Source organism: Hydra viridissima, unplaced genomic scaffold, assembly GCF_058129835.1.
Source record: "Hydra viridissima isolate aposymbiotic clone 2 unplaced genomic scaffold, HvirCarnegie_v1 scaffold_3, whole genome shotgun sequence".
In the NCBI taxonomy this organism is placed as follows: domain Eukaryota; kingdom Metazoa; phylum Cnidaria; class Hydrozoa; order Anthoathecata; family Hydridae; genus Hydra; species Hydra viridissima.
The window spans coordinates 12,585,407-12,608,501 of record NW_028324302.1 but is presented as its reverse complement, the minus strand read 5'-3'; the positions used below and the strand labels follow the sequence as shown (position 1 = coordinate 12,608,501).

Below are 23,095 nucleotides of genomic sequence, written 5' to 3'. Positions count from 1 at the left end.
TTGTTTCTTATGGGAACACTTGTAAACTTTGAACCTTTAGTTTTGTTCAAATATCGTTTGATTTATTCCTACTCTTCAGATCGTGACGTTAATCGTGACGTTAATCTTGACGTTATCTTGCCGTTGAGAAGCTCCATGCATGCTTTTTAATTTATCAATTTTGTGTACACACTTTTCCACTTTCCAAATAAGCATGTGGAATTTAGTAAAAAAAATCCTAAATGAGTTACCCTCTGCTATTGGCACAAAATTTTGTAGATCAAACCCTTTACTCCCCGTCCCCCCCCCAAAAAAAAATAAATAAATAAAAAGGGGCAAGAGAAGGAAGAGGAAATTGCTAAAAGCCGGACCTTTAAATAAAATCCTCTCAATAAAAAAACTGTACACAAAATTTACATTCTCATTTGGAAATTAGAGAGGAAAACTGAAATATGAAGAAGTACAAAAAAAAAAAGGAAAAAATGAAAATAAAAAAATAGGGAGGGGGCGGGGCGGAGGCGTTTGTACTTGTTTTAAAAAAAAAACTCATCACAGAATATTCACAGCGTAATACATGGATGTAGAAATATCCATGGCGTTTGAATAGACGTGCAATATAAAAATGTAAAAAAGTTTTAAATTTCATTTTTGCAGTTTTTTTCTTGTTTCCATTCTTTTGAATATGACCATGTTGCTTGTTCTTCATTATAAAAAGCGAGGAAGAACTGTGACGTTTTCCAAACAGAAACTCAACTGTTTTAGCAACTTCAAGTTTCAGAAGATTTCGAGCTTTATTTCTTTTTGATAAACGACCACAAACTGGCATCCTAAAAGGGAGAATTAAAAAAAAAAAAAGGTAAATGGAGGGTCAGGTGACAAGGGTTAAAAGTGATTGGGAGGGCAATGAATGTTTGAATAAGGGAACACAAAATAAATAATTTCAGTTGCATTTTGAAAGTAAACATTTTTCGGCTCATCGAGAACTTCGATCTGAACAAATCGAAAGCTCAGATTCTAACCAGCTAGATCGATGGCTCAAAGGTGTAGGGGTATTTAGCAAATTTTCAATATGAAAATGGTTTGTTTCCACAGCAACCAACTCTTGCTCAAGATCATGTTTCTGCTCAATGAAACTAATAATTGCTGTTTCAATAGAAAAATTATCGTGGATACACTCTAACAACTCTTGACCGAGCATTTGAGAGTTGTTATGAATACCGAGAAAATTACGACTGACTGTTTCGTAACACGACTGACAAAGTAAATCAGAACTGCGCTTTGTGACCTGTTGAGACAGGGAAAAGAATTCTTTAGTTTTTGTTTGATCAACTGATTGAAAATCTTCGTCATAGTAATGATGTCTAACAGCTTCGAGTTTTCTTTCAAGTTGGCTGTTGTAATTTAGGTATTCTCCAAGACTTCGACTCATTCGTCGGTAATCTTCCATTATTCGTTTTTTATCACTTTTTTGAATAGATAACTTTGACTCCAAGCGTTTCTTCTCATACGCTAAAGTATCTCGTTCTTTCTGCAATTGAGTAATGATATCATATTGGTTATGTATACTATGCTGAATGTATCCAGTACTTACCGTGTTTAAAGTTTTCTCTTCTTGAAGAGCGTTGCATCTTTCCATTAGATCGGCAGCGTCTTCTTTAAAGTTCTTACGTTCTGTCTCTGATTGCTGCAGGTCGTCTTCGAGATATTGAAAATGTTTATGCAATTCTAAAGTCTCTAACACTACTTTTGCGCTTTTGGATGGGGTACCATTAATTCGTAGCTCCATTTCCTGGAGATCTTCGTAAATGACACGCAAATGTGTTTCAAGTTGCGCATTACGCTCTTTGTATTGTAACAAGTTTTTTTCGATAATTCTCTTAAAGTGCACAACATTAACAACATTATTTTCTGCGATGTTTAGTTGCGTATTTAAAGATCGAACTTCCTCCAATAAACACGCCTGTGCGTTTTCGAAAGACTCTATGTCAATTTTCAGTTTCTGGACTTCATATTGAAGAGATGTTAATCCGTTCGAAAGATAACGGTCACTTTCTTTAACTTCGGTTAGATTTCGCGTTAGCTGGCGTTCAGTATCTTTCAGCTTTAACCTTTCGACTGTGGCTAAGCAAAGATCTTCATGTGCTGACCGTAAATCCTCTACAGAACTATTTACACAAAGGTTTAAAATTTTATTTGCATAACTTGCAGCTTGCAGGTCTTCGAGAAGAATATCTTTTGTGTGATAAAGATCTTCTTTCTTGCGTAACAATTCGCTTACAAAGCCAATAGAATCCTCCAAACCAGTTGAGAAAGTCTTCGACGACTCTTCATTTTGAACATCCAAATGCTACAACACAATAAAATAACATGATTATCAACATTATCAAAAAGCGTATGAGGTGTAAAGCGTATAACGCGTCTACATAAATAAAAAGACAAGGAATGTCATCTTAATGCGTTACGTTCACAAGTTTTATAAAAATTTAATTTCCTATCAATGTCTTAAACCTGTATAATTTTTCTAAGCTGACTCCTCAACTCGTCTTTTTCAAGAGCAAGCAACTTCAGTCTTTGCTCTAATTCTTCTTGCTCGTTCTTCAACGCCATTTTTTCAATATTGTATTCGTTTAGATCTATTTTGATTTGTTTTACTTCGTTTGTTATATCGAAATTTGCATCGTTTTGCTCAGTGTTAAGACTTTCTTGCTTTTTGATTACCTCAGTTACTTCTCGTTTAAGAGGTGAAAGAGCTCTCGCTAACTGCTGCAATTCACTCTTCAATATTGTTCGTTCACGATCCGCCGAATCAAGATCTGCCGCCATCAATCTAAAAAATTTATGAGCGTTTGTTTTTCCGTTCTTTATGTTTCGTTTTTGCGATGAGCCAATTTTTAAATAAGCATTAAAATGAAACATTAAATAGAGAAATAAAAATCCTTACGCTCTTTGATTTTCCATTTTAGTCACCTTTGAGCGAAGCTGTGAAATTTCAAGTTCAGCCATTATTAACTTGTCCTTAAAGGTTTTGATTTTCTCTTCAGATTCAAGTTTTTCCTCAGATATTTTTTGCTTTTCTTTTTCTAATTGTTGTATAAGTTGCTTAGATTCTTCTAAATGTTCTTGTTGAGTATATTGTTGGGTGCACAAATCTAAATTACGCCCCTCTGTCGCGCATAATTGCCTACACGAGAAATGTTTCGATTACGTGTGACTTTTGCTTTAGACTTTAAACAAAATTTTTTTTTTTCATATAATCGTTATCTTATACCTTAATAGTTCTTCGGTTTTTCCAGTTGCTAAAACCAATTCAGATTCTTGTTTAACATATAAACTTTCCAGTTGCTCAATTTTGTTTTCAAGTTTAGTATTTTCGTGTAAAATGATGGCAATTTCTTTGCGCAATTCAGCATTTTGATTTTTCAGATATTCAGTTTCCGATTTGAGTTGATTTTGCTCTCGTATATGCTCTTCGATCTGCTGTTCAAGTTTTTCAATGCTTTGCTTGAAATAAATTTTCTCTTGGTAAGCTGAAGTGCCATCCTAAAATTCGTAAATTAAAGTTAACATCCATGAAAATATTTTTAGTAGCAAAATTCTGATGCAATAAAAACAACATCGAAAACCTTGTGTTGATTGTTTTGATTGTTAGAAACAAGATGTCGTTCAATGGTCAGTAACTTCTTCTCTAAAACCAATTTTTCTTCACTGACTTCCACTAAGCGAGTTTTGAAACTCATCATGTTCTCTATGAGAGACCCTGAATAAAATGATCCAATAAAATTAATTTCAAAAGTCGATACTCCATACACGATAACTGAAGATTGCACAAATTGAGGATTGAAACTTTAAAATATTTACCATTCGAATAATTGTCCTTAAGAAGTCCTTGAAGTTCCTCACGTTCTTCTTTTAGTTTTTCAGCAACTAAAACAATCGCTTCAAATTTTGACTTTAATTCGACGATAGATTGCTTTAGTAAGGAGGTCGGTTCTTCATGGATAACGTCCTTTTTTATAAAAAAAAAAAAAAAAAAAAAAAAAAAGAACTACATTTATTTAAATAATTGTTCGTTAAAAGTCGCGTTCGAGTAACATAGAGTAATTTTTTTTATATTCATGTAATGATGTTACTTTTGAAACCCCGAAGGCTTTTTGTTTTCTAATCAAGTTTTTCTAATTATATTTACCTCATTTGCTTTGTCTTTATCATTTTTTTCGAATTTTAACAAAAGCTCGTTTAGCATTTTGTTAAGCACCTTTAGCTCAGATAATATGGATTCTTCTTCCACTTGACATACGTGTAGTTGATCAGAAAGACTGACGTTTTCTGACTCTAATGATGCTAGCTAAAGAAACAACAAACTTTACAGTTAAAAATTAGAAACGTGGACCTTTTTTATTTTAACATCAAAATTATCTGGTATTTATGACTTTATAAAATAATTATCCGTATACAATTGATTACCTTTTCCTTTATAGTTTCTTGACCATTACGAGCTTTTACCACTTTATCTTTTAAACTGGCAACCTTTTTATTAAGAGTTTCCGCAATCACACGCGTTTCTTTCAACTCCCCCTCCAGCTTTTCAAACTCTTGTTTTACATGCTTATTTTCTGTTTGCAGAATGACAGTTTCTTTTTGTAAAATTCTTAAACTTTCACGGACATTAAGCTGATCCATTTCCAAGAGCTGGTTTTTTTCTAAAACATTATCAAGTTCATTCTGTAGCTTTTCTGCTGCGTTTTTCGCAATTTCTACTGTTGCTTCCAGGACCTCTTTTTCTTGCTCAAGAATGTCTTTCGACTTTATTGACTCGGTTAGTTTAGATTCTATGGAGAGCTTTTCATCACCTAACGTCGAAATGAGTGTCTGAAATTTAGCAGTATCTTCCTCAAGAACTCTTATTTCAGATGTAAGTTTTGCATTTCTTTCCCTAGATGTAATCAACTCCTTTTGAATGTCTTCTTTTTCTGCCATAAAGAATGCCAATCGCCTTTGTAAATCCAATACTCTACCTTCTATTTCAGAGACTTCACCTGAATGCACACTTCTTCTTAAGAGAGCTCCTTGCACAGAAAAATGTTTTACTTTGTCTGGAGTAGAAGAGATTGAGGCCACTGATGTCGGTTGGCTTTGTGCGCGGCGCGCTATACACGCTTCGCGCTGCTCGTTATGCTCAAACTGGTTTAATTGTTTTAAAAGCCGTTCTTTCTCAGAAGAAACTTTACTAAAATCAGCCTCCAACTGGTCAAACTTTTCCTTGAATAGTGATAGCTGCTCTACGAACTTCTCTTTTTCCAAGTTAAATATTTGCAAAATTTTTTCTTCATTTTTGTGGAGCATGGTTATTTCGGACTTCATTTTGTCTGCAAGTATAACTTCTTGTTTTAGTTTATTATTTTCTGTTTTTAAAGTATTCACCTCGCGCTCAAGTTTTAAACGCTCATTTTTTAATGAGGCAAGTTCACGCTGTAGGTGCTTTTCAACTTGTTTATAACTTGCAATGTCATCTTGAATAGATTCCTTTTGTCCTTTCAGTGCAGTATATGCTCGTTCAGTGTTTGACTTGTCGGCTCTAGCGAGGGATATATCTCGCTGAAATCGTCTTCGCTCCACTCTTAATGCTGACATTTCTTGCCTTAACGAATTAATTTCTTTAGCAAACTTTTCTTTCTCTGAGCGAACACAACTAAGCAACCTTTCTTCTTTTGCTTTTAAATTATCAATATCATGTTTATAGTCAGATGCTTGTGCTTCTAAAACACTTACTGCCTCTTCTAACATTCTGACATCTTCTCGATATTTTACCAATTCTTCTTCCAAAAATGCTTTATCTTCTTCCAGAGCTAAAGAGAGGTACAAATATTATCAACATTCAAATTATTTGGAATCTGAGAATAATTTAGATCAAAAAAATAAAGAAGAAAACTCAAGTAATCATTGCTTTATACCTGTAAGTTCATTTTCTAACAATCCATTTTCTTCTCGACAACATGACCATTCTGTTTCTAGGATGATGTTACGATCTCGGACATCCTCCAATTCCTCTTGTATGTGCCTTTTTTCTTCGTTTTCTCTTGACTTTTCTCTCTCCATAATAGAAAGTTCTTCTTTCAAAGTAGAAAGTAAACTGTCCAAAGCGACCTTACAAAGATAAATCATATAAGCTTTAGTTTTTTAAAAAGATTTAAACAAAGAATAAGCACACTAAACAGTAATTGAAAAACAAAATATAGACCTTATTTTAACATAAATTTAAATTTCTTATAAATTACAATTTCAAATAAAAAGCAAATTACTTTTTCATTCTTTAAATCCACAATCAATCTTTCTTTTCGCGCATTATTATTATCACTAACTTTTAAACTAGCTTCAAGCTGGGATTGATGGATGTCAAGATCGTTAAGTCGTTTCTCCATTTTTTCCTTTTCAAGTTGTGTCTTTTCAATGAGCTCTTCTAAGACTTGATTTCTGTTGTTAACAGCACAAAGTTTGATTTCCAATTTCTCTTTCAACTCACGTACTGTTTTTAGATCTAATTCTATTTCATTAAGTTTTTCTTCTGCTACAGCTTTCTCCTTACGCAATATAAATAACTCCTCTTGAAGTCTACCAGTAGTATTTTTTTCTAAGCGCAATTCTTCCATAATTCGATTTACATCCACACTGATGTCATCAACAGAAGGAACACCACATCTCCATCCGTCTAGTAAATCCCCTGACTGAGCTTTCAGCAAAACAAGACAACTTAATAAAGCTTTATCAAATAGTAAGTAATACAAAGAACTCTCCAGTGCTTGTAAATCATCAAATTGCTCATAGTTTGAAATCAAATCTTGAAACAAAAATAAAAAAAAAGTGAAACATTTCATGACTAAAATTAAACGCGTTAAAAGTTCAAAAATGATTGAGCAAAACTATATTTATGTACATTATACATATTTAGAAAGCTTGGTTCATCTCAGGTTGCTATTTTTAAGAGGATTTAATTTTTTAAAAAAGAAACATGAGTAAAGTTTAAACCAGTTACAATGTAATATAAAGCTTGATGTGATCAAGCAATACTGGCAGTGATCAAATATACTAGACTATAGATCAAATAAAGACTATATTAGTAATTATGAATAGCATTAGAACTTAAGCAAAAAAAAAGTTACCAAAAATTCAAAAACAGCGAATGGCTTTTTACAAAATTAAATAAAACATTAAAAAAAATTCAGTAAACATTTCCTAAAGAAAATCCCATGAAACCTTTACCTTTATGCTTGTCAAGTAATGCAACCAAGTCATCTAAGCGATTTAAATTTAGAAAACTAGTATCTAAAAACAAACATTATAATAGGACTTACTATCAGACAGCTAAGTTCTGGTTTCACATTTTAAGTAAGATTTTACAAAATTACATAAAAACAAACATTATAATAGGACTTACTATCAGACAGCTAAGTTCTGGTTTCACATTTTAAGTAAGATTTTACAAAATTACATAAAAACAAACATTATAATAGGACTTACTATCAGACAGCTAAGTTCTGGTTTCACATTTTAAGTAAGATTTTACAAAATTACATAAAAACAAACATTATAATAGGACTTACTATCAGACAGCTAAGTTCTGGTTTCACATTTTAAGTAAGATTTTACAAAATTACATTAAAGCTTTAGGCCTAACCCATATTGTTGTTTTATACAGTTTAATGTGGTTAAATTGGTTTCTATGATGATTCTTTTCTAATTCCCATTTTTTATTCATTCTTTTATTTGTTTTGTTTTATTGGGCTGTATTTAATGATTTAAACAAATATTTCAAAAAATTATAAAAAAAAAAAAAATTCGTTAAAAAAAATTTTATAAATATTTTAATAAGTAATAGGTGCTGATTTAGCTCACTTTTTATCAGGTTATCAAGACTCCAATGTAATTTAAAACTAACTTGATTTTATTAAGGGAGATGTTGCTTAATTACACTAAATTAGTTTTAAATTGTGCCAGTTTATAATAGAAAACCTAGCTGTATATTTTAAACTGGTTCAATAATTTAACCAGGTATTGAAACTGGCATGTTAATATAACCTTTTTTTTTTAAAAAAAAAAAAATTAAATATTTGATTAAAACACATCTTCTAATGAGCATCAGAAGTAAATTGATTAGAATTGTAGGGTATACCCTAAAAGCCTAAAATAGTATTGATTTATCTTTTTGGTAGTTTTTAAGTAGTGAACAAAATTGTGACTTTCTTGGTGCTGAGTAAAAATATTTACTATTTTTCAATCATAAACTAATGACGAGGGTGAATAAAAAACGTATTCTTTGCATATCTTAAAAAATTAATTTACAAACAGCCAAAAATTTGCTTCATTACCAAACAATGCTTTTTAAATAAACAAATGAAGATAAATCCAAGTGAAAGATTTACATAGTTGAGTGTTTCCTTTTTTAATTTTTCTTTAAGCTACTATCCAAGTTTAGTATTTGGATGGAGTTGAATTTTGACAGGTACATAAATACAATTCATACTTGGTATTATTCAAGTTGAAATGTTGAAATACAGTTTAACTCCAGGTTAATAGGCTCTTTAGTTCAATAAACACATTTCACAACCTTCCTGGTTTATATCAGTTATTTTTTAATCTATTGTATTTTGCTTCATGGTAAGCTTTAAATTATGTTGTTAGCTTTTATTCTTCATAGACTTACAAGCTAATTATACCATTTGAAATCAATTTCAAATAATCAAGATCTACATTAGTATTTGATAATAATCCAACTGATAAAATCTACTTTTTTTTAATTATTTAAAAAATCTTTATTTAAAAAAAAAAAAAAAAAAAAAAAACAAACAGGTAAACAAGTAAAATCTTTATTTTATACCTTTCATAGAGTCTTCAAAAGTTTCTTTTAAATGTTTGACAGCATTCTGATTTACTGTTTCTTTTAACTGAAGCAAACAATTCATTACTCTTTTAAAACGTTCTTTTGTTTCACGTGATACAGATAACTTCTTGTTAGAGGCATTAGCACATGTGATTTGTGCATGTTCAATAAATCGTGCCATTGGCTCTAGTGTATGAGGAATGTCATTAATTGTTGATGCACTGGACTCCAGATAATCTGGACTCATTACTACTGATGAGTTACAGCTTGAATAGTTTGAGTTGATTTTGGAACGATAGGACAATCTTTCACTTAGGTAATCTTCTAAAAGCTAAAGTCAATGAATTGAAACAGAATCATTACAATTTATGTTTTGCATAACAATGATCTGGACAAGCTAAATTTGTGTTAAGTAAAGACTAAAATCTTTAATTAATTATAGAAAAGAAATTTTTAAAGTATATCACCTCAAGGAGCCCTTCCATGCATTGCAATACTAAATCTTGGTTAGAAGGAATAAACTGTGTATTTGAGCTTGATTCAAGTGCTCTATGTTGAAAGTTGTAGAATAAATGAAGAGTCATTAACTCAACTACTAATAAAGCTTGCACTTGTTTTGAAGCAGTGGAGGTTTGTTTTGATGCATTCTAAAAAATAATTCATTATGCAATAGTAAAAGTAGAGAACATAATATAACTAAAAAAAAAAAAAAAGATGCTACATGCATATCTTTACCATTGGGGAAGCAAATCTTCTTGCAACAACTTCCATTTTTAGCTGTGCAATTACTTTCTCATAATCATCTTTTTGCAAGTTCCAGCCTTGTTCTAATATTCAAACACTACTCACTATTAATGATTTCACAAATGACAAATAAAAAATACACATTTGCAAACTACAAATTAATAATTAATGAACCATAAAATCACCTAGGTTTTCCAGCTTAGCAGCTAGAGCTTCAGCTAGCCTTTTGTAATCAACTTCATAGTTAACATGTGCCATAACTTGCACTTTCATGGCACGCGAACCAAAGTTTAAACTGCATTTTGTCTCATGCAAGTCTTTAACAGTTGGCGCAATACAAACCTATGCAACAGAAGCATAGTTAAAATTAATGTTGCAACTTTTAAAACAGCTTTTTACAATCCAGCAAACACATTTTCTTATCAGTTGAAATAATTTAACAAAGTAGAGAAAGGCAAGTATTGTGTTATTGCAAAATTATAATATTATTGCAAACAGAAAAGAAGGTACAGAGATTATTACTCACAACTAAACGAGTTTTACAGTTTCCTGAAAGACCCTCTTGTAAAAGTCTAGTCAATGTTGAATTACGGAAAGGTACATGTGTTTTATTGCCTTCTGCTAATGCCTGAATTACATTGCTAAAATCAAATTTAGGTTAAATATGCTCATGTTTTACAAATAACTTTTCAAATGGCTTTTCTTGATTGTTGAACAAAAGAGAATTTTAACTATAGTCAATATTTATACATTTAAATCTATAAACGATAAGCAAGTTACACTTATTCTGCATTGCTACCAACTTATCAACAATAATACAGCAAAAGTAATAACCACTACCACTACAGCCAATCATCATCATCATAGAATTTTTAGTTAAATTCAATAACAATAAATCTGTACCCTAGTTCAAGCAAAGATGAATTAATATGCTGTGCTTCCTGTAAACGTTCTCCTGCAGCTTGTGTTTTCTTTATTCTTTCACTACCTGCTAAGTCACATCTGAAACATAAAGAAAAGTTTTCTCTCTCTTTTAAGAATGGATCAACTTAAAAAAGAAAGTGCTGAAATTTTTTTCTTTCAATTAATTTTTTTAGCCTTACATGTACATTTTTCCACGAACTGAAGTAACACCATCTTCAAGATCTGTTACCTGATTTGCAATGTCATCAATATCACCCTGTCAATGACAATTTTATTGAAAAACAAATTCAAATAAAAGAAAAAAAATTACAAATTTTGATGTAAAAAAAAGATTTGCGGAAATCACTCACATCATCTTCAATTAAGGACTGATAACTTGTATTCTGAAAAAAAGTACTAACTTAAATAAAAAGAAATTTAGGAAAAAAAAAAAAAGTAAATAATTTTCAGTACATTATAAATCTTACCATGCTTCCTCCTAATTGGTCATTCTCATAAAAATCATCATCGATATCATCTGTGTCTGGCGTTTTTACACCTAATGATGGAGAGCTTACTTCATTAGGACTATTTGTTGAAATTACACGTTCCTTCAAGATTTTTAGTTGACATATTGCATGTGACCTGATATACAATATAAAAGGTTTTATTTCAAAGTCAACTTTTTTAAATGCTTATAATCATAATTTGTCAATCACTACTGACCTGCTTGATGCTCTGTTCATTTTAGTTTCTGCAAATACAAGTCTTTGCTTCCCAACTTTCAACAAGTTTAGTACTTCCTTTGGAGAATGAACAACATACTCGGTGAGATTTTCAATGTATACACCTAAATATATTGAAGTTATACCAGCTAGATTTACACTAACAGCTTATATTTTTTAATCTAAGGGATTTTAATATTCTACTCATCTCATAAAAAGATTGAATATTAAAATAAAAAATAATGTAGACCTGTTTTTGGGTGCTCTCTCAGAGATAGTTCAATGGTTCTTGTTTCATTTAACAAATCAAAAATCTTGTCTTGGTAAATTTGAAGGTATGAGCAAGTCACCTAGAAAAAAATAAGCTTGGAATGAAAAAGAACTTGACATTCAAACATTACCATTGATTAAACAAGATACAATGGTGAAAATAAGTGCTTGGTTAGTTTACACCCTAAACAGAGGTTTGTCTAAACAAAGTGTGTTTCTTTCAGATATCTTGTCAGAGATTTTTGTGTGTGTATTTGTCATCTGTTAGCTTTCTTCAAAGAAATTTTATATTGCAAACTTCATATACTTTTTCATATTGCAACTATTTTTATATTGTAAAATCATTATTTAATGTATAGGTTTAATTACAAACTTTATTTGCATAGGCTTATAAATTTTTATATATTTGTAGAAATTCTTTTTCACTTTCAACTCAAGGGCTTTATTCACAAGGTTATTGAGAGAAAATTTTTTATGGTTTGTTAAAAAGAAATATTGCAGTTAACTTTGTTTACTTCCAATTAAGTCTAGCTTAAACCACTAAGTCATCCATTTTCATAAATATATTTTCTTAAATGTTCTTATAAAACAAAAAAATGTCAATGTTGTAAATACAGCTGCTTTAAAAATTAACTGTAAGAATGTTTACTTGTATTAGGTACAAATTAATAGATCAAAGGAATCAATAAGTAAATTGCAAACTATTTTATGAAAAGAAAAAATTAGCTAATCAAAATAAATTACTTTTTATTTTATCAAATGCAATCAGATTTGTCCATGTCCATTGGTTTGATATATCTCATTAAAATGTCTTAAAATAAGTTTGATAAATATCAAACTTATTTTAAGACATTTTAATGAGATACTCTGCTTTTTTATGAACAATCAAAAACCTTGCTCAACATAAAGTAAAACACTTATTAAATAAAACTCTTATTAAATAAGGTTTTTATTAAATAAGGTTTTTATTAAATAAGAGTCTTATTATCTTTTGATTATAAATTACAAAAAAAAGTTTTGATTAAAAAAAAATCGTGTTTCAAAGTTAAAATAGTCAAACATATGATAAATGTAATTAAACATTTTTTATTATGTCACAATGTGTTTTTGTGTTAACAATTTGTTACAGATTGACATGTATCATTGATATGATTGACATGTATCAATATCATTGATAATTCCATGCAATAGATCATCAATCTGATTCATCTATAGACACAAATTTTCATGACATGTTACTGCAAATAGCCTAATGGATACATAGTTTAAGATACAAAAAATTCTACTCACAGTGTACTTATGCTTTTTGTCATGATTGATAACTTTGAAGCACTTGTATACTATTCGGACTGTCATACCATCATTTGACATAAGAGAGTGTGTTTTGCCTAAAAAATATTATTAAACTAAAAAGTGGAATTAAACTAGCTTTCTTTAAATCTATTCTTTAATACATACATACATACATACATACATACATACATACATACATACATACATACATACATACATACATACATACATACATACATACATACATACATACATACATACATACATACATACATACATCTATCTATCTATCTATCTATCTATCTATCTATCTATCTATCTATCTATCTACACACACACAAATTGATCAATTTTCATCAATTCACCTGTTCCTGTTTGTCCATAGCACATGAGGATGCCATTAAAACCTGACAAAGCAGAATATACAAGAGGTTCTGCAACATGTTTAAAAGCTTCTTTGTTATCTGAATTTTCAGGAAGCACTCCATCAAACTGATAACATCTATCATTTTTTCCATCAAAGCATTTTAGCTGGAATAATTAATGTGGTTATTTTTTAAATGAATTTAAAAACCAAAAACTTTACAAAAAAAGTATTATTTATTTCTTTTAAGGTACTGTAATAGTAATTGCAAAATAAACCTGAGTGCATTCCTCATCCTCTATACAAACAGCAATTGGATGTTTACTAATATCTTCACTTTCATTTGGAGGTCGTATACGAACAAAAACTTGAACTCTACCAGGATCTATAATTTACGAATATGAATTATTATCACTGTTTATCAGGAGAAAATAATTACTTATAGTGAAGTTATCTTTGACCATTTAACTTGATCAAAAACAATCATAAACAAAAAAAACAAAAACTATTTTACACTTCTTTATTTTTCAAGATTTGTGCTCTATTTTTGTTATTATACTTTTTTTTTATTGATAGAAATTGATTATTGGTTTATTTAATTATTGGCAGTTGAATATGTTTACATGAATGTATCTATATGAATGTATCTAGAACCTGATACTAGAACCTGGTTTTTACTTAAATGATACTTTCAAGTACTACAACTTTTTACAGCATTTTAAAACAGAACAAAAAAACAAAAAACATCATAAATTTTATTGTGACAAATTAAGTTAAACAGATTTATAATTTTAAAAAAATGTTTTAAGCAGATCCCTACCTATACATATAAACTACTTTAAGTAATAGCTTTTAGATAATATTCTTATTGTATATTTAAAGGAAACTAAATACACAGATAAATAATTGATCAGTATAAACCTTATAACTTTGAATTAAAATTGTAACTGCAGAAATTTTAGGAAAAAAGTTTAATGTCTGAAAGAAAACATGATTATCAATTATTAAGCAGATCAAATTACAATATGAATAAAACAAAACCAGAAACTAATGAATAAATTATGCTAAAACTGCTGTTGAAATAAGTTCAAGTCGCCACAATAATTCTGTTAATAATTCTGGAAAAAAAATCTTATTTTTAAATTGTACCTAAAAATTATGAAAAAGGATGTAAATGATTTTTTTTTCTTTAACATTTGATTGGTCAGTATTTGATTGGTTATATATATATATATATTTATATATATATATATACATATATATATATATTATATATATATATATATATATATATATATATATATATATATATATATATATATATATATATATATATATATATATATATATATATATATGATGAGAAAAAATGCATAAATGATGGAAAATAACTCACCTTTCTTATTTAGAGTATTTGCAAAAACTTGTTTTATAAATGGGGACATGCTTTTACCCCCACTTGATCTATTAGATTTATTAGCCTTTTCTATAAAGCTACTTCTTTTATTGTGTTTCTCTGAAAAACTAAACCTATTTATTGATTTATTTTCACCACTTGCACATCTACCTAACTTCTCAACACTTGAGCTTCTTGCTTGCTTTTCTACATTTACTGATAAGCTTGATTTTTCTACATTTGCTCTGGTGATATTACTATTTTCTATAACATCTTCTTGTGTCTTTATTAATGTTTTAGAGTTTTCTTGGCTACTGGCTTCTTGCAGTTTGTTTAATCTTGTCTTACGTACATACAATGGCTTTTTACCAAACAAAGATTTCTTTGTATTTTCTACAAGCCTGCTGTTTTCCATAACAAGTGGAAGAAATTTGAACCAGCTGCTCCTTCAACTATTATTCATATGGGTTGTAAAAAATGAATATTTAAAGATCTTTGTTAAAATAAAAACGAAAGCAGATGGTGCTGAACAATTTATAAATCATTTTACATTTAGTAATAAAAACTACTCAATTTTAAGTACATGCTTTTTCAAAGCAGTACTAACACAAATAATATGTAATACTAATTATGTTAAATTATAATTAATATTGCTTATTTAGAATTAAACAATTATATTATTTTCTCTTTAAAAAGAAAAAAAACACAGAATTTAATAACAAATCATGATAAATATTTTTTAAGGTTTTATATTTAATGTGTAGTTTTATTATACTTATTCTATTTATATAAGAAAGAAAGATAACTCCAAAAATAAATTTTGTAAACAATAAAAAAAAAAAAAAAAAAAAAAACTCCACAAATAAACTTTAAAAACATCAAACAAAAAAAAAACTTAATTCTTAAACTTAATCAGAGTTCTTAATAAAAACAAAAATTTCTGCTGATGAAATTTAGCTTCTGACAAACAAAACTTCATTAAAAAAGTTTCATTAATGCTATAACAGATTAAACCTGAGAATTGCCAATAGACATACTGGAGCAATTTCCTGTTAATTAATGCTTCAGATTTACTAACCTAGCAATAAAATTAGTTCATTTAGTTTATTTTGTTTTCTAACAATGCTGATAACTGCAATCTTCAATCAGAAAGGAATGAGCCAACCTGAACATTCCCTTAAATAGTAAGTTATTGAATGCTACTTTTTGTGAAAGCATGATATGCCTTATGAGCATTGTACATTAGGCTTTGATAGGATTTAATAATAAACAAAGCAGTGAATGGAAACAATGGGCTTTCATTGCAAAAATATTTGCCAACATTAGAAAAAAAGTAAGGACTTAGAAGCCGTTATTTTTTTCTCTTACATAAGAATTTTAGAAATTATTTCAGAATTAAGAAAATTATCTTTTTTAGAGATATTGAAAAAAACATGTAAATGACATAATTGAACTGAAACCCTTAAAGAAATGTTCTAAAAATACTTTTAAATAGCATAAAAGGAATATAAGTTATTAACTTAGGGTACAAAAAACCACTTGTAAAGTACAATTGTTATAAAAATAAAAAAAGGTATAAAAATTGTCTGAAAAGTAGAAATTAAGAAATAATATAAATAACAACAACATCAATAATACTAGTGATAATGTTAAGGTATTTTTGTATTGACCATAACTGATATTTATATGCTTTTGTGTCTATAAATGAGACTTAAAAAGGGTTCAATGCTTTTGAAACTTCACTTTTGTTTAGATGAAAAAGATTATGCATTGTTAAGACCTGCAATATGAAGATTATTGCAGATTATGGCTTTTCAAATTCAAGTTAATATGCTTCCTGATTTTTTTAAAACATCTAAAATCTTTTAAGATAATTAGACTATTTTATTATTGATATGATTAAATCAAAAATAATATGATTTTAAAAGAATAAAAATTCAAATGCTTTATAAACAAAGCTTAGTAAGTTATAGTTAGTTGTTTGATTCATAAAAATATCAAAAATTTGGAAAAAGTAAACAAATGCATTCATAAGACTTTGTAATTGCATACCTTTAACTGCTCGTGTATTAGTAGCAAGACGTGCACTGAGTATGCCATCACTTTGTACTTGATCAAATGAAGAAAAAGATTTTGTTCTTGACAAGCTGCTTAAGAAAGCTGACGATGAGACTGATAAAAAAATAAAAACAAAATGAGAAAAATGGAAGGAAAAAAATTTATGTAAATCTAAATAATTTTCATATATTCAACTCAACTTAAATGTATACAATTACCTTTTGTATTATGAGGAGTGACAACTGCACTGCAATTAAAAGTACCTTCTTTTTTAGCCATATCTATTGTAGAGAAAGATTTCGTTCTTGACAGCTTACTGCTTGAGGTAGCTCTTGATGACAATGAAGTTGTAAATTCATCACCAAAAATATTTGTTGTTGGCATTCTAATTGCTGTATTATCTTTAGTGCTTTTTTGTTTCTTTATGATTGGTCTATCTCCTTCAGTAAAAGATTTGTTACGCTTCACAACAGCTACAAGTAGTAAGTATGAAATGTGTTTGTAAAGTGTGAATGAATGTACTGCATTTTCAGAGATCACAAGAATTTAGTTAATTCAAAATTCATGCATATAGGTTGATGAAATTGAAAAAATTTGTAAGGAAAAAAAATTACTAGTAAAAAACAAAATAAAAAAACCTTGTAAAATAATATAAATTATTGAACTAAACCTGAGCATCGAAGAAAACCTTGACTATCTGTAACTGATGATGCACTTATGTTATTAGGTGAAGAACAGTTTATACTCCCATTATTCTGTGAGATACTTTCTTCAAAAATACTATTGCGTTTAAACTTGTATCGAAAGTTACGAGGATCTGCTTCAAATGGTTGGTTAAAAATGGCAGAAGGAGAATCTAAGTTTATGCTGCCTGTTGTGTATTTCAAAATTTCAATATTTTCAGATGCCCGACGATTAAATCGTGGAATTCGTGATGATAAAGATCCATCTCTATTTGCAATTGGTGACTGCCTTATAACACCTGAAAAAAAATATCTGAAGATAGTACATGATGTTTGCTTGTAAGCATTTAAAAATATTATATGAAACTATATACAATAATTATACTACAATGGTTAAGTTCAAATAACAACTACTTGTATTTACAATTAAAATATGAACTAAAACCATATATATATATATATATATATATATATATATATATATAAATTGTAACTTTTAAGGACCTTGTTTGGCTCGAACTCTCCTTTTCATTTCTGAATGGATATTTGATTCTTATATAATTGAAAAGTTGTTTGTCCTTATCAATTATCAATTATACAGTTTCTCTATAGATGCAGTGATATAGCTACATTTTTCTTACTGTGGAAAAAACCAAGTCAAACTGAAGCACATGGGTATTGTCTTGTAAAATATAGTAAAAGAAATTATACATTTATATATATGCATACATATATACAAATATATATATATATATATACATATATATATCATATATATACATATATATATATATATTTGTATATATCTATGCATATATATATATATATATATGCATACATATATACAATTATATATATATACACACACACACACACACACACACACACACACACACACACACACACACACACACACACACACACACACACACATACATACATACATACATACATACATACATACATACATACATACATACATACATACATACATACATACATACATACATACATACATACATACATACATACATACACACGCGCTTATACATAAATTTCGCTGTTCTTAATTTCAATACCAGTTAACGAAAAACTATAGTGTATATAGTTAAGTAAGGTTTTGTTTTCAAAATAAATCGCGTTTTAAATATTGTAAACATAGGTACATCTGCGTACATAAATTCCCTGTGCTCGCGTTGTTTGTCTGAATGCGCCTAAGTCTAAATGCAGATCGTCCACAAAAGGATATTTTATTCTTTTTTTTAAAAAAAATCCGTTAGTGAAAGAAGTATACATTATGATCTCCTGTTCACATTTTAAATGAATCAGATAGAAAAAATGCTAGTTTTGAAGTTCCCCAATGGTCTCGAATTTTCATTTAATCCCGTAGTTGAAGAACATTTTAGCATTTATAAGTAGTTTCAACGTACAGTATAAATTAATCCATATTTGATGTCGTCTTTTTTACGAAGATTTACATATTTGATGTCGTCATTTTTACGAACATTTACAATTACTGATAATACTTAAATTAGAAATGTAATTATATTGGCTATATACAGGTGGTCTTTTTTTATTTGATGCAAAAATGTACAAACTATATCAGTATGGTGCTCGATTTTAAGTTTTTGTGTTAAGTTTGGCTTCAGTTGAAGAGATTTAAATCTTACACGACTAAGTCTCTCGACTTCGTAATAAACACTACGGCCGATGCTTCTATGGCTAACTTGACACATCATCAAACAGAGGTGAATGTAACATACTAAGAGAAGTTGATGATTGTAACCATTAGCAACTAACTATTCTAGATCAGTGACTTCAGTGCCGGTGTGAAGAGGTGGATTAGTCATTGGAGTATTCTGCTAATTAAATCGATGCAATCTTTAGCTGAAATATTTGTTATAGGAGTTTGAAATATTCTGAGTCTATACTGCTCCGATCTGGCACGCAGTATTTAATGCATTCGTATCTCTCGTAAAACGTCCGTCGTTCAACATTGTTAGACGAAAGTTTTCAGGATGAATGAAGCATCCGTTTCGTTGAATCGTTGGATCAATAACTGCCTTGACAACCAATTACCAATCGATAAACGTCGAAAACATTGATATAAAAAATTGGAATCTTGTAAAAATTGATCAAAAAGATAATATTTTTCAAAATTTGTGGAGAATTTTAAAATCATAACCAATCGAATTTGAACTTTTATAAATCATTACTGATATAAAAATCATAACCAATCGAATTTGAACTTTTACAAATCATTACTGATATAAAAATCATAACCAATAGAATTCGAACTTTTACAAATCATTACTGAGATAAAAGCCATAACCAATCGAATTTGAACTTTTACAAATCATTACTGAGATAAAAAAGCAACATTTCCTCACTATTAGAATTATAAATTAAAAAAAAATTTTGACGATTCATCCAAAGTTCAGTAGCATTTTTTTAAAATCTTTAATAGAATGAATTCACTTCTCCAAAAAACCTGAAAACTGTTGATCCAACATAACTTTTAAAAAAATATTCTGGTTTTAAAAGTAACTAAAAAAGACGATGAATTTGATAAAATTGGTTTTAATCATATGATATTTTAGTCCTATAATATTTATTCATACGATATTTATTCACATGAAATTTAGTCAATTGATTACCCTGCTGATTTTAATAATTTATAACAATACTTTGAGATATGAGAAAGAATTTAACTACAGATTTTCTAGAATAAGGGTTATAGAGAATGTTTCGAATCTTTAGTTAACTGATTGTTGCCAATCTAGCTAAAGCTTTGTTAACTGTAAAAGCTGTTGTTGCTTTACATGTCCAGGGTGTCCGCAGGAAAAAAAAACAAGAGGGGGAAAAAGAAACTAATTTATATAAGTAAACGGTACGCTCATTGAAGCCTAAACTCGATAAGACTAACATTAAAAAAATGACGTTAGGCCTTTGCTCGTTTACTTGAGGTTCTCATCATACTTCATATTTTTTTTATTCTCCTCTCACCTTACTAAAGATAAAGATTAAGTCAATGAGTCATAATGGGTATTAAATCTTTTCCTTCAGAAAAAGTGGTTTTGATTAATTATGCACATCTGAAGAAAAACAATCTACGTTTACATTACGTCCCTAAAAACAATCTACGTTTGATGAAAAAAGAGTTGGGTGCATCGTCGGAAAGTAAGTTGCCAATACTTTCACTAGGAGATGCTATTTTTTAAAATAAATCCACAAAAGTTAGGTGTTAGAAAAATATTTTTACTATTATGCAACTTGATGGACCTCATTACTTATTTATCCTTGAAATGTTGTATATGCAATTTGCGATACAACCTTTTGTAATCAAAGCAACGTTATAAAGAAAAACTTAGCCAGAGGCTTAGATCCATTTTTGTCGTGCTTTGATTTGATACCAATTTCTATATTTAACGCAGAATTTTTATCAAACTGAAACTTACATAAACAATAAGGAAAATTTGAGTCCTTTTTTGTACACAGGTGTAGTCGCTTCACCAACGAGCCGGCCTTGTTATTATGATACGACATAACATGAAAGTTCATAGTTGTTTCAAGTTTACCGGAAGAACGATCCGCGTAAAAGCGTTGACGTAATAGTTGTTAAAAAAGGTCTAATCCTTATGCTTTTCGATTCGAAACTAATTCTCAAAAACTGTTTGAAATTCTCTTTTTGATGGTTTTTTGTGCATAAGTATGTACTTTTTTTTTGTAGTATTTTTTCTGAATATAAAAATTGATATTATGATTCTTAAGTATACCGTAAGCCTTTAAGCGATGGTTCTTCAAAACACTTGAAGTAGAGTTCGCTTTTAGAATATGATCTTCATTTACTGTCTTTATTATTGCTATGGAGTTGTGCCAAATTTGGACTATATTTAAGTTTATACTTAAACTAGATTTCAGTTAGCTTACAGTATTTTTCCTCGTGCAAAAATCCTATTGGTTTAAAAAATTACATTTAGGTAATCTAGGATGTTGATATGTTCAAAGAACTAAAGTTATAAATAAATAAAGGTTTTTTGCTGCTTTTGAAAACAACTTCCTTTGTAAACACGGCAGGCTGTTTTTTCTGGATATTTTAATGCTTGAACCGAAAACGTAAGATTTATGTTCCAAAGACAAGCTGAACAACCGTACAGCCATTATCAACTTCCTTTTTTTCCTCCGTTTCTTTTTCAACACTTTAAAACGTTATAAACTATATCACAGTTAGTGATACAGTTTATAACGTTTATTTAATTTCTAGCCTGTGTAGTTCAACGTTTTAATGATTTTTAGGAGGGGATTTTAAATTATCTTGTAAAAACAATGGAATTTTTTTTTTTATTTCTAAGATTTTTTTACTTGAAAAGTTTAGCAAAACCTTATACGAGAGTTCATTATCAAATTGTCAAACCTTATACAAGAGTTCATTATCAAATTGCTGTTTTGTCGAGCTTAGGGCCAAGATTTATGCAAAGAATTAGGAAATATGTTTTTTCTTTTATTAGATTACTAGCAAATATTTCTTCCTTCTTCTTTTTATACAGAAAAAATTAAAAAAGAAAGAAAAGGTTTTCCACCAGATTTTGCACTAAAAAAGTCTTCCACCTCCTTTCGTTTTTTTAAAAAAAAGGTTTTTCAAGGTTTGAAAACTAAACAATTTATAAGTTATAGACTGACAATATTGAATTTTTGAGTTTTGACGCTCAAAAAGCTTCTACTCAGTTTTGATTTATGTCTCTTAAAATAAGTACTAGAAGCTTTATAAATTACAAACAAAATGGTTTTTATTTTAAAAACATAGTTGCATACTAGTAAACTAACCTGGAGTTGATTTAGAAAGTTCTTCATCGCTGTCATCATCGTGTTGAAAAATTATTTTAATATCCTCCGCCATTTGATGCACTACCTCATCAAAGGTTTCAGTTTTAATCCAGATTTCTTTGCCACCATTTTCATTCTTTCACTTTTTTACGTAAATTCCTTTTAAGAGAATGAAAAATTGCTTTGCCACCGTTTTTCTTCTCTTTCTAAACCTCTTCTTCGTAATTGATCACTATCAAACGAAAATTCAGCGAAAGGTAGCTGAATAAAAACATTGTTAATATTTAATTGAAAAATAAGCTTTCCTTCATTGCGGTATAAGACACTTATTCAAACATTTCATTGATAAATTTCGTCGCGATTTATGTATTTTAAGAACGAAGAATCGTTGTTAAATCAAGAATATGGAACCGATCTTTAATTAAGACGCTTAATCATGAGATAGATGAACAGCGATTAAGAACCTTTTTAGTAAACTTTACTATTAACGAAATCTTGGGATAATGAGAACCTGACAAAGAAACAATTTACAAATTTAGTTACCAGTTCTTAAATAGTGCCGAATTGTTTCGGATTGTACAACAAGAAGTTTAAAGCATACTACAGCTCGATGGGAAAATCATAACAAACTACGTTTTGCTTTAAATTAGTGATTTTCTTTTCTCGAATACTTAAAAGAGATTCCTAGTTATAGGATCTATTTTTTAAGTGGAAAGCATTTTATGTTGCATTTATAAATCAAGCCTTTAGTTTTAAGGCATAAAATATTTTATGTATCTATTTTGTCTAAAATCTGACCATCAAATTGCACTACAAATTTACCGTATCATTCTGTAAAAATATCATTTTAGTATATACAGTCGGTTTACCTGTCTAGCTTACAAAATTTTTCAAGAGACTTTTAAAGCTTCTAATTTTAGTAAAATCGTAATTTTTGACGTAGAGATATATTCTGACTGGTCAATACTTAAAAGGATTCTC

General features: G+C 29.0%; 1 protein-coding gene across 6 annotated transcripts; it reads right to left on the bottom strand.

Annotated features, from left to right (window-relative positions):
- Positions 1–338: 338 nt before the first annotated feature.
- LOC145202027 (uncharacterized) lies at positions 339–22,373 on the bottom strand. Of its 6 annotated transcripts, XM_090080764.1 has the most exons (30): positions 22,115–22,368; positions 17,278–17,589; positions 16,826–17,080; positions 16,602–16,721; positions 13,432–13,538; positions 13,155–13,320; positions 12,787–12,884; positions 11,477–11,576; positions 11,228–11,351; positions 10,990–11,146; positions 10,873–10,905; positions 10,702–10,778; positions 10,502–10,600; positions 10,125–10,239; positions 9,784–9,940; positions 9,590–9,681; positions 9,322–9,501; positions 8,852–9,185; positions 7,237–7,299; positions 6,279–6,814; positions 5,931–6,123; positions 4,444–5,825; positions 4,166–4,324; positions 3,838–3,985; positions 3,603–3,736; positions 3,248–3,519; positions 2,921–3,160; positions 2,488–2,806; positions 1,571–2,326; positions 339–806 (listed from the first exon to the last, which is right to left on the bottom strand). In XM_090080764.1, exons 1-30 carry the CDS (start codon positions 22,185–22,187, stop codon positions 771–773), a joined length of 6,837 nt encoding a protein of 2,278 aa, XP_089936890.1. In that variant the 5' UTR covers positions 22,188–22,368; the 3' UTR covers positions 339–770. The 6 variants fall into 6 exon arrangements, with proteins under 6 accessions (XP_089936890.1, XP_089936885.1, XP_089936884.1 ...); XM_090080759.1 differs by having other exon boundaries at positions 339–2,326; positions 16,826–17,047; positions 22,115–22,373; XM_090080758.1 differs by having other exon boundaries at positions 339–2,326.
- Positions 22,374–23,095: the final 722 nt, after the last annotated feature.

What these genes read in the sequence shown, in the direction of transcription:
- LOC145202027 (XM_090080758.1), bottom strand. Translation starts at nt 22,187, where the DNA reads ATGGCGGAGGATATTAAAATAATTTTTCAACACGATGATGACAGCGAT. An exon ending in GTTCGTGGAAAAATGTACAT is followed by an intron (nt 10,601 to 10,701) that starts GTAAGGCTAAAA and finishes TTTATGTTTCAG; the next exon opens with ATGTGACTTAGCAGGTAGTG. An exon ending in ACTGTAAAACTCGTTTAGTT is followed by an intron (nt 9,941 to 10,124) that starts GTGAGTAATAAT and finishes TCTGTTGCATAG; the next exon opens with GTTTGTATTGCGCCAACTGT.